This window comes from Eurosta solidaginis, chromosome 4, assembly GCF_040869045.1.
Source record: "Eurosta solidaginis isolate ZX-2024a chromosome 4, ASM4086904v1, whole genome shotgun sequence".
Taxonomy (NCBI): domain Eukaryota; kingdom Metazoa; phylum Arthropoda; class Insecta; order Diptera; family Tephritidae; genus Eurosta; species Eurosta solidaginis.
The window spans coordinates 72,388,156-72,402,798 of NC_090322.1; the positions used below are offsets into that span (position 1 = coordinate 72,388,156).

Sequence of the window (14,643 nt, forward strand, 5' to 3'; positions counted from 1 at the left end):
AGTCATTTTACGGTCATTGTGACTTTCTGCAGCGGTTATATTCATAGTCACGTTTGCATGGGCGTGATGAACTTTTGTGACCAAATTTTCCGTTTCGTTCCTATTAATGTGATCGTGCATTCCGCTCCCACTTATAGGATGTGAGCATAGCACTGTGCTGCTCACACACGTCACAATGCTCGTCAAATGGCGGTCATTTTTCCGTCATTTCACTCTACATTTTCGAGTCATTTGACAATCAATTTTACTGCGGTTTTACCATTTATATAACCGCCATATAACGTGAATTTTACCTGCAGATTTACTTTACCTGGAACAGCCATATGAATAAAATATGAACCAAAAAAATTGAATTTTCAATATTTATTATTTTCAATATTATTATATATGTACATGAACTTGGAACTTATATTAATCCAGTTCATATAAAACAGAAGAACTTTAATAATAAATAAACTCGCTTAATTGGTTTTTGTTTTCCAATTGAAATCTCTTCTAAGCGAGCAAAAAATAATTTTAAGCTTCAGAAAAAACTCCAATTATTTGAATAATCTACAACTTAAAGCTTGGTAGAAATTCAGATCAAGAATATTCAAAGGTGTCGTGGATCCGATTGCTGTCGTAATTGAAGAACTTAAAAATGTACGACTATTAATTGAGTCAGACTTATTATTGTTCTAAATCTAATCATTCAAGCAATAATTCTGCAACCCAAAGCAGGAGTATTGATTGGTTTCAAATCTAATTCCGACAGCAATCGTATCACATCCCTTATTATATATGTACGTGATATTGCAACTTAAATTAATACAATTGATATAAAGAAAAGTAAGTACTTTAATAATAACATAAACTCTCTTAATTGATTTTTGTTTTCCAATTGAAATCTTTTCTAAGCGAGCAGAAAATAATTTTAAGCTGCAGAAAAAACTTCAATTATTTGAATAATCTACAACTTAAAGCTTAGTAGAAATTCAGATTACGTTTACTCTTTTTTCAAATCAAGAATATTCAAAGGTGTCGTGGAATCCGATTGCTGTCGTAATTGATGAACTTAAAAATGTACGACTTGTAATAAAGTCAGACTTATTATTGTTCTAAATCTAATTATTCAAGCAATAATTCTACAACCCTTAGCAGGAGTATTGATTGGTTTCAAATCTAATTCCGACAGCAATCGTATCACATCCCTTATTATATATGTACGTGATATTGCAACTTAAATTAATACTGTTGATATAATGAAAAGAAAATACTTTAACAATAAATAAACTCTCTTAATTGGTTTTTATTTTCCAATTGAAATCTTTTCCTGTGCAAGCACATCGCTAACCTGTGTTGGCAAAAGATATGATTATACTGTCTTCGATAGATAGTCGGACGAGCCGCTACTCGGCGAAGTAGAGATGACCGTTGTGTCGGTGGCAGCTGTTACAACAGCAGTTTCTAACTTTACACCATCCGTACAGTGTTATGAATGCTTCACTGCCTTTTCCAATTGCTTGGCGCCAGCAATTTTGCTGTTTGTAAAGCTTTAGCTGTAATGCAAATATATAGATGGGTTAAAGTGGTTTTCGTATGTTATTCAACAACTCACCCTATACCATCATCACAGCCTCCTCATCGATTTTGAATATGTGTACTGTTTCAGTATTCAGACCCAGTTCGTGCAACCGATTCATTCATATACTGTGGGTATTTGAGCCGTAGACGCAATGGAAGATATTTTGATTCTTTTTGAAGTGTAACATTTGTAAACAGTTGGGTTTCTCTGCTGTCACCATCACCACTAGAGAGCTATTGAAGAAACGCTCGACCAAGATAATATGTGAGATTTACACGCATAGATTTCTTCCACCTTTTCACAGTTATTGATGGAGAAAATGCGAAAGCCATATTTACCATCCAATACCGAAATAGAACTGTAGAGGAAGAAACATTTTATAAAATTTAATAAAATCAAAAAATGATAGTTGTGCTAAAATGGGGTAACGTATTGTATGTTAAAGTATAGCGAAGTCTCAGCGGCTTTGTCCTGGTGAAAATTGAGTTTGAATAGGTTTTATTCTTCATTCTTAGAAACATGTACGAAGGTACCTGGTAAGATATTAAAAATCCTCAACGCTTTTTTTGCTATAACTTAAAAAAACTCATATTCAAACTTCTGCTTAACTTCTACATATCAATAGCTACCTTTACCACCAGGAGTCACTATTGCTTCTACGCCTATGCTATTGTTTCCTACATCGATGAACTTTGTAATAAAATAAACAGCTATCTCCCCAATCTTTCCAGTTTTGTCGCCTCGCGAAACCTGATATTTTCATCAACCAAATCATCGGTGACCTTATTTAAAACATGCCAAATGTCGACCGTGCTTGGGAGCAGTGGTGGACCCAACAGAAGAGGAGATCGAGCGCTTGGCATGGGCTCATGAGGCGGTAGAAGTAGGTCGAAGGCAGTTCAAAAGGTTTGCTGCGAGAAACCCTCGGTTCTGCAACCGGTATGAGGAAGAAGAAGCGTCGAATGGCAGAAAGGGCCCAGTCCCAGAGCCGCGACGCAGGGCAGTCCCATAGACAAGACAAGTAGGCCCAAAGCTGTAAGACAGATGGGCCCCAATAGCGAGGTAGCAACTACCTCGAAGGCTGCGAGTCAGAGGGAAATTCCAACTATGGAAATAGGAGATAAGCCAAAGGGAGATAACGCTAAGACTCCGACTTTCTCGGAGGTGCTAGAGGGAGCTAAGACTCCGGCTTTCTCGGAGGTGCCAAAGGGAAATAACACTAAGACGCCGGCTTTTCCCGAGAAAATGAGTGATGTGGCAAAGCAGTCACTGACTGTGGCGCTGGTTGATCGTAGCAGTCCTTTCGAACAGATGACTAGTGAAAGGTGGAGATCTGTAGAAAAGGAGCTTAAGATGATGCGGGAATAACCAAGTAAGCTCCTTCCAACCTTTGATTCGGGGGATGGTATAATGGTATGAAGATGATAGCGTGCGACAACATCGCGAGCTTGCGTGGCTGGAGGAAGTGGTTCCAAACCCCCAAAGGCAGGGCACGAACGCGCGTTTTGAGATGGTGGATAAAGCGCAAATCCCCAAGGTACCAAAAGTTAAGGTATTCTCAACTGACAATATATGTGCGGATAATTATTGTATTCGCGCTAATGTTGATTTTGGTCCTCTTGAGTTTGCTAGTGTCGATGATTGTGATGTCGTTCAAGCCATTCTTTCAGTAAAGTCTAATGCTATGGGGTTCGATGGTATATGTCCGAAATTTTTTAAATAATTCTTCCTAAAATCCTTCCTCACTTAACCTACTTGGTTAACTCTGTGCTGACGTCCTGTGTATTTCCCACATGTTGGAAAGTTGCTAAGGTAATCCCAATCCCCAAGCAAAACAAGGGGTATAGGCCTATAGCTATTCTGCCTTTCCTTTCCAAGGTCGTCGAACGAATTTTGCACTGCCAGATAAATACTTATGTGCAGAATAATAACCTTCTCACAGATTCCCAGTCTGGATTCAGGTCAAATCGTAGCTGTAAAACGGCGCTCCTATCGGTGATAGAGGATATTCGAGAACAAGTTGACAAAAATTTTACTGCTTTCCTGACTCTTCTCGACCATTCAAAAGCGTTTGACTCGGTCGACCACACCGTTCTCTGCAAGAAGCTGGACAACTTATTTAATTTCTCCAACTGTGCAACAGCCCTAATCAGATCGTATTTGGCCGACCGAACTCAGGCAGTAAGTTTTGGTAGCAGAAAGTCTGACTTCGTCAGTGTTTTAAGAGGAGTCCCACAAGGCTCAATCCTTGGTCCCCTGTTATTTGTTTTGTATATAAACGATTTGCCTGGTGTTCTCAAGTATTGTAATATTCACATTTATGCTGACGACGTACAATTGTATATGTGCTGTCCTAGTGATCGTACCAGTTCATGTATTAATAACTTAAATTACGATTTGTGTCAAATTGGTACGTGGGCTTCTATGAACGGCTTATATCTTAACCCTAAGAAGTCGAAATGTATAGTCATTCATAGAAGGTCACTAGATAAAAGTGGAATGGAAAATTTAATTTTAGACAACACTATTATAGAATACGTTGACACGGCAAAAAATCTAGGTATAGTTTTTAACAAAACCCTGACATGGAAAGATCACATCTTCCGCACAGTGGGAAAAGTGTATGGGATGCTTCGTACACTCTGGCTTACACAATATTTTACTCCGTTACATATTCGTCTACTAATAGCAAAAGCGTACTTAATACCTACGCTCCTTTATGGATGTGAGGTTTACTCCAATTGTGACTATGTATGTAATAGGAAACTTAATGTTGTGTATAACAACATTGCTAGATACGTCTATGGGTTGAAAAGACTTGACCACGTCTCTCAACATGCTTACAGGTTGCTAAACATTTCTTTCGATAACCTTATTAAACTTAAAACGCTCACCACGCTACATAAATTAATATATATGAAGGAACCTGACTATCTGTATCGGAGGCTAAATTTTCTCCAGTCGTCTAGATCTGTTCTCCTTACCCACTTCAGACATCGTATGCTAATATCTGATCGCCAGTTCTTCATTAATTCCATACGTCTTTGGAACTCGCTCCCTTCTAGGCTTAGGCTTATAAGCAATGCTCTGCTCTTCAATAAAGAATTAACAAGTTTCTATAATAACCTAGACAATTAAAATACTGATTCCTTCTAAGCAAATGTACTCTATCATTCCTTTATTTATCTATTTACTATTTATTAAATATATTATTTGTTATAACCTTTTCTTAGCCATAGTCATTAGCTTTAAGTTTCAAGATTAGATTGTTCCTTTTTTATGCCTTTTACCGACTAGCACTGTAAAATAATTTTTGTCAAATTGTTGTGCTGGGATGAATTGCCTAATAAATACAAATACAAATAAATACCATGCGTGATGAAGTCGGAGGATACAATGCGACTTTTTCAGAATCAGAATCCGAACATACCGACACAGGATTGGAAGGTACTTACTGTATCTCGGCCTACGGAGGAAGGTCAGTTATACATTTTCCAAATAAACAAGCAGGCGGAGGATATATTGTACGCGCAGCTTGGAAAAATGTCCTTAGGTACAGGCAAAATTTATATGCGACTCAGGAAAAGAAGTCGCGGGTATTAAAGTCCTAACACGCTGGACGTGGGCGAAGTCGAAAAGGACCTCAAAAGCCTAAGGGAAAAAAGACAGGTGGAGGTAGCCCACGTCACTCCGAATTTGTTAGAAGGGGACCAACAGCCAGATGGTGCTGTGAGTCGCACAGAGGAACACCCGGCACAACAGGTACAAGAGTCTGAAGGGGGCTTCGAACACTAAACCAAAAGGGCTAGGGGAGGACGACGACGTCCCGATGAAGGTGCTGGAGGGGGACAAGCAGCCCATTGGTGCTGCGAGTCCTACAGATAAACCTCCAACACAGTAAAGTCGCGTCGAGCGAACTCCTCCTCCTAACGCGCTGATCCAGGAGCCGTGGCTTCCATCGGGAGGAAAGGTTTCTGGAATTAGCGCGCGCGGATTTGGCGTTTACTATGCGCAAACGGAAGGACGGGTGCGAGCTGTAGTAATGGTAAGGAAACAGCTGCATTCATATATGCTGCCTAATTACACTACTGAGGACCTCGTAGTAGTGGTGAAATCGCCGGGCTCAGATGGTACATGTCCGGCCATGCTACAAGTTTCAAGTAGGGCGGTCGTGGGATGGCTTAAAATAATATTCGATGGGTGCATAAACTGAATCATGTACCGCACTCTTAGAGAACTGCTCGTGTAGCTTTCCTACCAAAGGCGGGGAAGATCGGTCACGTGTATCCCAAAGATTATAGACCCAATAGCTTACCATCATTTCTGCTCAAAACCTTTGAGAGGCTGCTAGATGTGTACATAAAGTCCAACGTGGATGAAAAGCTGCTCTCCACAACACAACAGGCGTACACCAAAGGCAAGTCAGTAGACACCGCATTGCATAGGGTGGTAATAGGCATAGAAAAAGCCCTGGAATATAAGGAATATGCTCTAGAAGTCTTCTTAAGCATTGCCGGGGCTTTCTAAATGAGCGATTATTGATGGTCTTAATTACGTTAAAGTACATCCAGCCTTACCCAGATGGATCGACTGCATGTTAAACTGCAGTAAGATTACATCGCAATGGGGATTGTACGCGGCCACGAAATTAGTGGACAGGGGCACTCCGCAGGGAGGGGTGCTATTAGCTCTGCTGTGGACGCTGGTCATTAACCAGCTGCTTAGGGGATTCTACGAGGGACCAGAAAAACTTACGGTTTACGCAGATGACGTTGCATATGGTCTTGTTTACAAAGAGGTACAAGGTCCCTAATTGGACCAGGCCTAAGTTAGGAGGGGCGACCCTAAGGGAGAAACCTTGCACAAATTATCTAGGAATGATCCTAGACAGTAAGCTGTCATGGAAGCTCAACGTGGAGGAGAGGGTGAGGAAGGCTTCAACGGCACTTTATGCATGTAAAAGAATGCAAAAGAACCGGCATATACGATCAGAAGGAACTCGATGACGATGCCTCAAAACTAACAACCAAAAGTAATAATTATCATTTCACTGACACAAATTTTATAGTTTTTTTTCGGGATTTGGACACAATGTTGTTGTTGTTTTTGTAGCGATAAGGTTGCTCCCCGAAGGGTTTGGGGAGTGTTATCGATGTGATGGTCCTTTAGCCGGATACAGATCCGGTACGCTCCAGTAACACAGCACCATTAAAGTGCTAGCCCGACTATCTTGGGAACGATTTATGTGGCCACATTAAACCTTCAGGCCATCCCTCCCTATCCACCCCCCCCCCCCCCCCCCCCCCCCCCACAGATCCTTGTCTGTTAGTGAAACAGGATTCGCCGCGGATAGGTGAGGTTGACAATTGGGTTTGGAGAAGCTATATATTGCGCTGGCAACCTGAAGGGTTGCGCTACACAGCCCCTTGAATCTGGTATTTTAGTCGCCTCTTACGACAGGCATACCTACCGCAGATAAATTCTGACCCCTAACCCGCTGGGGGTATTTGGACACAATCTTTTCATTATATTACTTAACAATTTAAAGGCTTCATTCAGTATTGCGAACGATAGCTCAGACGAACGATTCGCCTCCAAACGATATCGTCTAGCAATGGTATTCTCTATCATTTTCGTTCGGTCTTTACCTTTCTAACTAACAGGAAGGCAAAAGTAATTGTCAAGTGATAAGTTGCCATTGTTTAACATAGTGCAAATACACTAGCGATTCGTCTCTGATCCGCATCGAAAGTTCGTTTCGTAATAGAGAATGAGGCCCTAAGATTAGACATTTTTTCAATTTGTATTTTGACTTACCAGCAACAACAGAATCATGTTTAATTGTACGCCGCACAAGCAATTTAGCATCATGTAACGAAGCTCAGTTTCTTCCAAAAATTGTTCAACACTGCCACATAAAATCAATGTACTTGTTCTAGCATTAACGCAACCTTTAAATAATTATAAACTATAAAAATGAAATTAATGTCAAACCTTGGAAAATGTTGAAACGTTCACCACCAACCTGACGTTCTTCAAAGTAATCACATTGACCCAAAACACTTGAATTAATATCATTAGCTGTAGTCATAACAGCACCACCACAAGCTTTCATTCTACGTTTCCAATCTTCTTCTGGTACATGAATAGCACAGAACATATCACGATCTGCAAAATACTGTGTATCAACATCACCAATTGGCAATTTAGAAAACACAACATCGGCGCCTTACTTAGCTAGTTTATTCTACATAATACGCCATTCAGCATCAACAATTTTCTGATACTCTTGGACATTAAAGGACATTGCTGTGGCAGATCATTTTTCCAATAACACTTTGTTGCTCCTTTGATTGGCGCTTCGACATGTACAGCCATGTCATATTTTAGCATGCATAATTGTAATGCTTTACGTATAGCTTTAATGATGATACGTGCATGCACGCCTTCCGCAACATCTGGCTTAACTTGTTTTAAGATTTCACATGCTTAAAATACTACTGAAGTGGTGCCATCGCCGACCTGATAAGAGAAACATTTTTATTCTACACATTCTAATATAACAAAAAACTTACCTCAGCATTTTGAGATTTGGCGATGTCTACTAGAGTTTTAAGGCAGGATTCACAATATCCAATGGTTTCATAATGGTTTCCCCATCATTTGAAATTGTGGCCTTACCACTGGAATCAACAATATGCTTGTCAATACTACGTGAACCCAATGTAGTGCGTACAGTGCCACAATTGAATGCGAGGCATTGATGTTGGATATGAGTTGAGGTTTACCATGAGAGCTATCGGTACCCAAGCATTTTTTACACAAATACTCATGTACCCAATACAAGTTCAAGACATTCATATTTATCGACACGCTGTCTGGTATGGCCCAAATGTTGGAAATATGCAGTTGGCACTGTTGAGAAAAAATATGGATCAATGAAGACAAGTAAAAGTGAAATATTTTTTTTACCATCTCTTGTTACTTTACACATTAGGCATTGGAAACGACGACCAGCATCTACAAGTTGCTATTGAGCCTTGCAACGATTGCATCTAATTGCACCCAATTCACCAAAATTTACAATGGGTGGCTCATATTCACCCTCAACCGTGCGTGCCATTGGTGAGACGGTAAGTTTAATGGACAAAGCTGTTGTTTTTAATAAATCAGCTGTTGCAGGTATGCAATACAAAGACGACCTGCAGAGAAGAAAGATCAATGTAATTGCCAAACAAAACATTAATTTCGATTATCGATACCTAACGTAACGTGGCGAGGAGTTACCCTGATCTTCTACCACATATTTTGTGGTCACCAATGGTGGTAATAAACCCTGTTCATTAGTAATAAAAGCACCACCAGCGCTATTTTTATTTTCAATGATAACGCTTATCGGATTTGGCATCTGATCGGGATCTAAACGGCGTTGGGCTTGATCATACTGTTGCGGCTGTTGATATTTACCTGTAACAGGTGCAGGTGGTTGCTAAAGAAAATAACACAAAAATAATCATCAGCAAATTTGTAAATTATTAGTTGTATTAACATACATTATAACCAGGACGTCCGGACGTGTCCGGGTATTGGAGGTTGACCCGGCTTGGGTGGTTGACTGAGCATTGGCGTCTGTCCAGGTTGTGTTGGTGGCATCATAAAAGCCATCAATAACAAGTGCCAAGAATATATCCGCGGCATACCTGCCGACCAAAATGATTCAGGGGGTTGTGATTGCCAACCTCACCTACCCGTGGCGAATCCTGTACCTAACAATTTGGTGTGAACAATTGGTGCCAGTTAACCCTCTGAAATAATCGGCGCAATTGTACGCCATTGTGTTGGCATTAATTTGGCAAAATGCAAAAGCTTTTCATCCTTCTCCCATGACCATTCTGTCTTCTTTATGCTATGATCAAGCCATTCGTACCAGCGTGCCTTACATTGCTTGGCAGATTTGCGGTGCAGCAGTTATGCAATATGTGACCACTGGTTTTTACCATATTTCATTACAGCTGCTTTGAGGATTTCATCCTGAAAGTTATCAATTTAGTTAATAAACGGCCAAGAGTAACCAGTCACGTCAAATGCTTACCTCAGTGTTTCTCCACACACCATCTTTTATCATAATTCGCGGCATGGTGCTACATAATTGTGATGTCTTTCGATGAGCACAAAAATCAAATAAAAAATTGTTGTCGAAATAAACAGCAAAAATCATTGTATATTAGACTTTGGGAAAAATTTAGAATAGCACCCCCCGAGTTAGGGGTAAAACTTGGTATCAAATGAAAGAGGGAGTTATCCCGATCACAAATATATATATTTTAAAGTGTGCAAACTTATAACTTAAAGGTTATTTGTTGTTAAAGTTTGCAAATTTAGCAAATTTCTATAGCACTTTAAATTACAATTTACACATCTTTCAAAACCTTAATCCACATACATATCTATATAAATTGGCAACGATAAACTTAAATTGCATTTTTGTATATTTCACATTTCATTTTTGCATTGTTTTCACTTATTATAAATGTTTTTATTAAATCAATCGCGCTTTTGTAGCAACATGCACATATATATATATATATATATATATATATATACATATATTTTATTGATGACATTACAAAGCTGTGCTGCCACATATATATACGTATACACATATAAAATTTGTATAGAAATTTGCAAACTTTAACACCAAATAACTTTTAAATTATAAGTTTGCGCACTTTAAAATATATATATGTATGTGATCTGGAGAACTCCCTCTTAATTTTAAATCTTTCCGGAGATATTCCATTTAAAACTCTCAAAATTGAAAAAATTTTCGACCACCAAATGTTTTGCTGTCTCTGCTGAATTAGAAATGGCGGATTTTTTTGCACGCAAAAATGACGTATTTTGCTATCCCAATAAAAATAATAGGTGCGAGAGAGCACGATACATTGTGGGAAAGCTAAATTTGTCAACATGCTATTTCATTTGGAGAATTTTTCATTCCAAATCGTCACCCCTGTCAAAATTTCGTGTGTCTGTGTGCGTTTTTGGTCACACGATTTTTGCAGGGAAGGAATGTGAATAAAGAGTTAGTCTGTTTTTGACTACGGAATATAGCGGTCGAGTTTTTAACTAACGTGGTACGCGGTAACAGTCCCAAAATTATAAATGCCTGAGGACAATAAATCGAATAGCTCCAATGGGGAACCAAGTGAAGCAGCACATAACCCCGCAAACGGAGCAGAGTCTACAAATGTCGTACAACGCGTTATGGCAAAGGTGCCCCCTTTTTGGTCAGAACAACCAGAAATATGGTTTGCGCAGGTCCAGGCACAGTTCGGAAATGCTTCAATTAGGAAAGAGAACGCCCGCTTTAAGACGGTGGTAGCAGCCATCGAGTCAAACGTACTCAGCCAAGTTTCGGATGCCATTTTGAATCCTCCCGAGGTTGGTAAATACGAAAATTTAAAAAAATGTATTATCGAGCGTTTCTGTGACAGTGAGCAGAAGAAGATAAAAAAATTGCTGTCAGAAATCGATCTGGGCGATAAAATGCCTACACAGTTACTCCATGAACTAAGTAGCTTGGTGAAAGACAAGGTAAGCAACGAATTTCTTAAGTCTTTGTGGCTGCAACGATTGCCTCCGCATACCCAAGCAATTCTTCAAGTGTCCAGCTCAAATTTGCAAGATTTAGCAAAGCTAGCGGATAAGGACATGGAAATTGGGGAATACCGTCAAGTTGCCGCCGCAACAGTCGCATCTTCAGGCACAAGAGATGTTGCTGAAATTAATCTTCGGATAGAGCGCATGGAAAGGCGATTTGAAAAACTTTTACGAAATAACGAGCGTGAAGGCAGACATGCTTATCGAAAACCAGCGAATAAACGAGGTACGAGTCTGAAACGACGAGAACATACACCGGCACGTGCCAATTCCGACATTTGCTGGTATCATTTAAAGCAGTCAAAAAACTAATTACTCCGATCGATGCAGCTAACTACTGTTCACACACAATAGCACGCCTCCTCATACAAGATAACAATACTAACATGAAATTTTTAGTGGACACCGGTGCCGACGTTTCGGTGCTACCACCCCAAAAGCTCAACGCCGCCCAGAGCCCCCAAAAACTAAGCAGAATAAATCTATTCGCAGCAAACGGGTCAGCAATTACAACGTTTGGTGAACGACGAATAAAACTGTCTCTGGGCCTTCGCCGATCGTACGAATGGAGTTTTGTAGTTGCAAATGTCACATCTCCAACCCTAGGTTCCGATTTTCTTCAATATTACGATTTGTTGGTGGACATGAAACGAGGTAAGCTCATCGATCGGAAAACACCTATAGAAACAGCAGGAGTAACTGCCAATGTAAAGGCAATAAAAATTTTAACATATAACATAAATGATAAATTTGCGCAACTGTTGAGGGAGTTTAGAGATATAACAGTACTCAGCACAAACCGAAAACCAGCGAATACAAACGTCACACACCACATCACAACGAATGGTGCACCAGTTTTTGCTCGACCCCGCAGGTTAATGGGCGAAAAATTAGACGCAGCCAAGAAAGAGTTCCAATATTTACTCGAAAAAGGAATCTGCAGACCATCGAAAAGTACATGGGCAAGCCCGCTACATTTGGTACGTAAACCCAACAAAGAGTGGCGACCATGCGTGCTATGCTGGCTAATGACTCCATGATGACAAAAAACGCATGAATTATCTGGCAAATTTTCAGGGTAGCAGCCAATTTTTGTTGCATGTGGCCTATATCTTCATATTCTGCCATAAAATTTTTATAAAGCTTTGCGAATTCAGGTTGCTTTTCGAACCGCACTTCTAGCTGCCTTAGTCGCTTAACAGCGTTGTAGTCAGTACCACTAAAGGTTGGCAACTTCCCGAGTGCGATTAGGCTTTTAAAAGGTAAACAAACAGTGTTTCTCCTAGCTTCATCTCTTTTGTGAGATTGCTGAAAGTGTTTTCGCAAAGTATTTCATTTGTGGAGAATTGTCGTTCCCCCCGCAACTCCTCCTGCTCCCAGAATAAACGCAGCTGATCATCGAGCGTGCATAAATTTGCTTGCAAATGGTGTTGGGAAGAACATGCAGCAGTTGGGCCGGAAATTATCCAGCCAAAGTTTGTTTCTTGCAGGAAAATGCTACGTTCATATTTTTTCATACCAAAGAGTAATATATCGCCATAGACATCTCCACCTAAAACTAAGTCGTTCTTGACAGGTAATGCAAATGTAGGGTCGGCAAGAAAGATGTCAGATAAATTTGGCATACCCCGGCTTGTAAGAAGTTAATTTTGGTAAAATAAACGTAGTACACTCCATTTTAAAATCTTTCTCGTAATTAGAGCGCAAGCTTAAGGTTATGGACTTTCTGACTATAAAATCTTTGGCCCACCAATTCCCGCTACCACAACGTCGGTGTGCTTTTGGCAAGTTGAGAAGTTGAGCGGCATCCTCAGTAATTAAGGAGGCTTGAGCGCCTTGATCAACTAGAGCTTTCAATTGATATCGTCGCTCAGGTAATTCCACAATCACCTGCACAGTAGCCAGAAGGATTTGTCCGTTGTTTGTTGCAGAGGGTATTTCAGCACAAGTATTTTGGGTATTAATTGCAAGATTTGCAGAGAGTTTTTCTTCATTAGTTTTGTTGTTGTGAATAGCGTATGCATTGTGTAGAACCGTATGGCGAGGTTGTTTGCACGCCTGGCAGCGTGAATTAATTTTGCACTCACCATAGGTATGACCCTTACCTAAACAATTTAGACATAGTTCATGTTGTAAAACAAAGTTTCGTTTTTCAGCAGCAGGTAGTACAAAAAACTTAAAGCATTTATATAGATGATGATGCTTTTGACAACAGGTACAGACATAATTTGCAGGTGTGGAATTTACGGCAGTAGCAGCGGCGTACAACCTTTTTGAGGTGTCCTCTTCTTCGATAAATTCAAGGGAACGGTAGGTAGTTTCAAGAAACTTGAGCTAAGTTTGTACTGAAAGAATGGCACTGGAACCGCCTAGAGATTTTTCCCATTCCTTTCTGGTTTGCTTGTCAAGCTTTTGGGTATGTAAAAATATTACAATCGGATACCAATTAAGAGTGCATATGTCTAAAATTTTCAAAAGTGCGAGGCTGTTTCGAGTGAGATTGAGCAATAATTTTACGCTTTGCAAGCCCCGTCAGTAGTTTGGCTATTGATAAGCATTTTAAGAATTTGATCCACTAATTTCCTTTTATTGTGAAACCTACTTACCAGGGCTGCCCAGGCAGGTTCATAGCTAGCATCTGTTGCTGGATATTCATTCACCATTTCCTTAGGTGTACCGGTGCAATATCCCTTTAGGTAAAAATACTTTTGTACCGGAGTTAATGCGTCGTTATTATGTACCAGAGATATAAACAGATCGCGAAAAGGTATCCACTCCAAGTAGTCTCCAGAAAAAGTTGGTAATTCTATTTTAGGCAAGCGTGCTGATGCTGTGGTAGAGTCATTTCTTGTAGGGGCAGTGGCGAATGTACTGGCATGGACCCCTGGCGATGTCCATGGTGCGAGTTCATTCTGTCGATCAAGCAAGCTGGACTTGAAAGTAATGTATAAATCGTAGCAGGTATAGAAAACATCCTCCTTCAGATAGGGAATGTCGTCCTCTTGAAGCGAGGCGTTGCGTATATGTGCGTAAATTTGTTCGTGACCGCGCTTAAAGTCCTGGAATACATTGTCAATCTCTGTGAACAGGCTCTGAACGTAGCCTCTCGTTATTTCAGACGACTGTTTTGTCTCGAACGTAGTCTTGATTCGAATTAGACGGGCTTGAGTTCTGCGCTGGTCCTCAATAGCGCCACTAAGAGAATCCACCATTTCTTTTATGTTTTCAAGTGACGTTTGCAGAAAGGAAACTCTTCAACAAGCTAAGCGTAGAAATAGCTTGTAATTGCTTGTGTTTGCTTTCCTTCCCGGGTTTCGGCACCAATTTAATGTCGGTAAAACATTAATAGTAATTAAAATTTTCGTTACCTCGTTTTCAGGTTAATTTTATTACATGTATAAAAGTTTCGTATATAT

The 14,643-nt window shown here is 40.0% G+C and overlaps 1 protein-coding gene across 1 annotated transcript; it reads right to left on the reverse strand.

Annotated features, from left to right (window-relative positions):
- Window positions 1–348: 348 nt before the first annotated feature.
- On the reverse strand, window positions 349–7,790 carry LOC137249959 (T-complex protein 1 subunit eta-like). The gene is made up of 4 exons (XM_067782076.1): window positions 7,559–7,790; window positions 7,382–7,515; window positions 1,598–1,922; window positions 349–1,538 (listed from the first exon to the last, which is right to left on the reverse strand). The coding sequence occupies exons 1-3, from the start codon at window positions 7,722–7,724 to the stop codon at window positions 1,899–1,901; spliced, it is 324 nt and encodes a 107-aa protein (XP_067638177.1). The 5' UTR covers window positions 7,725–7,790; the 3' UTR covers window positions 349–1,538; window positions 1,598–1,898.
- Between the last annotated feature and the right edge of the window lie 6,853 nt (window positions 7,791–14,643).

Bases quoted from the DNA above. Each gene is read 5' to 3' on its own strand.
- LOC137249959 (XM_067782076.1), bottom strand. From the start codon at position 7,724: ATGTTCTGTGCTATTCATGTACCAGAAGAAGATTGGAAACGTAGAATG. The intron at 7,516-7,558 runs GTTTGACATTAA...AATTATTTAAAG, and splicing joins ACGTTTCAACATTTTCCAAG to GTTGCGTTAATGCTAGAACA. The intron at 1,923-7,381 runs GTAAGTCAAAAT...CTTCCTCTACAG, and splicing joins ACATGATTCTGTTGTTGCTG to TTCTATTTCGGTATTGGATG.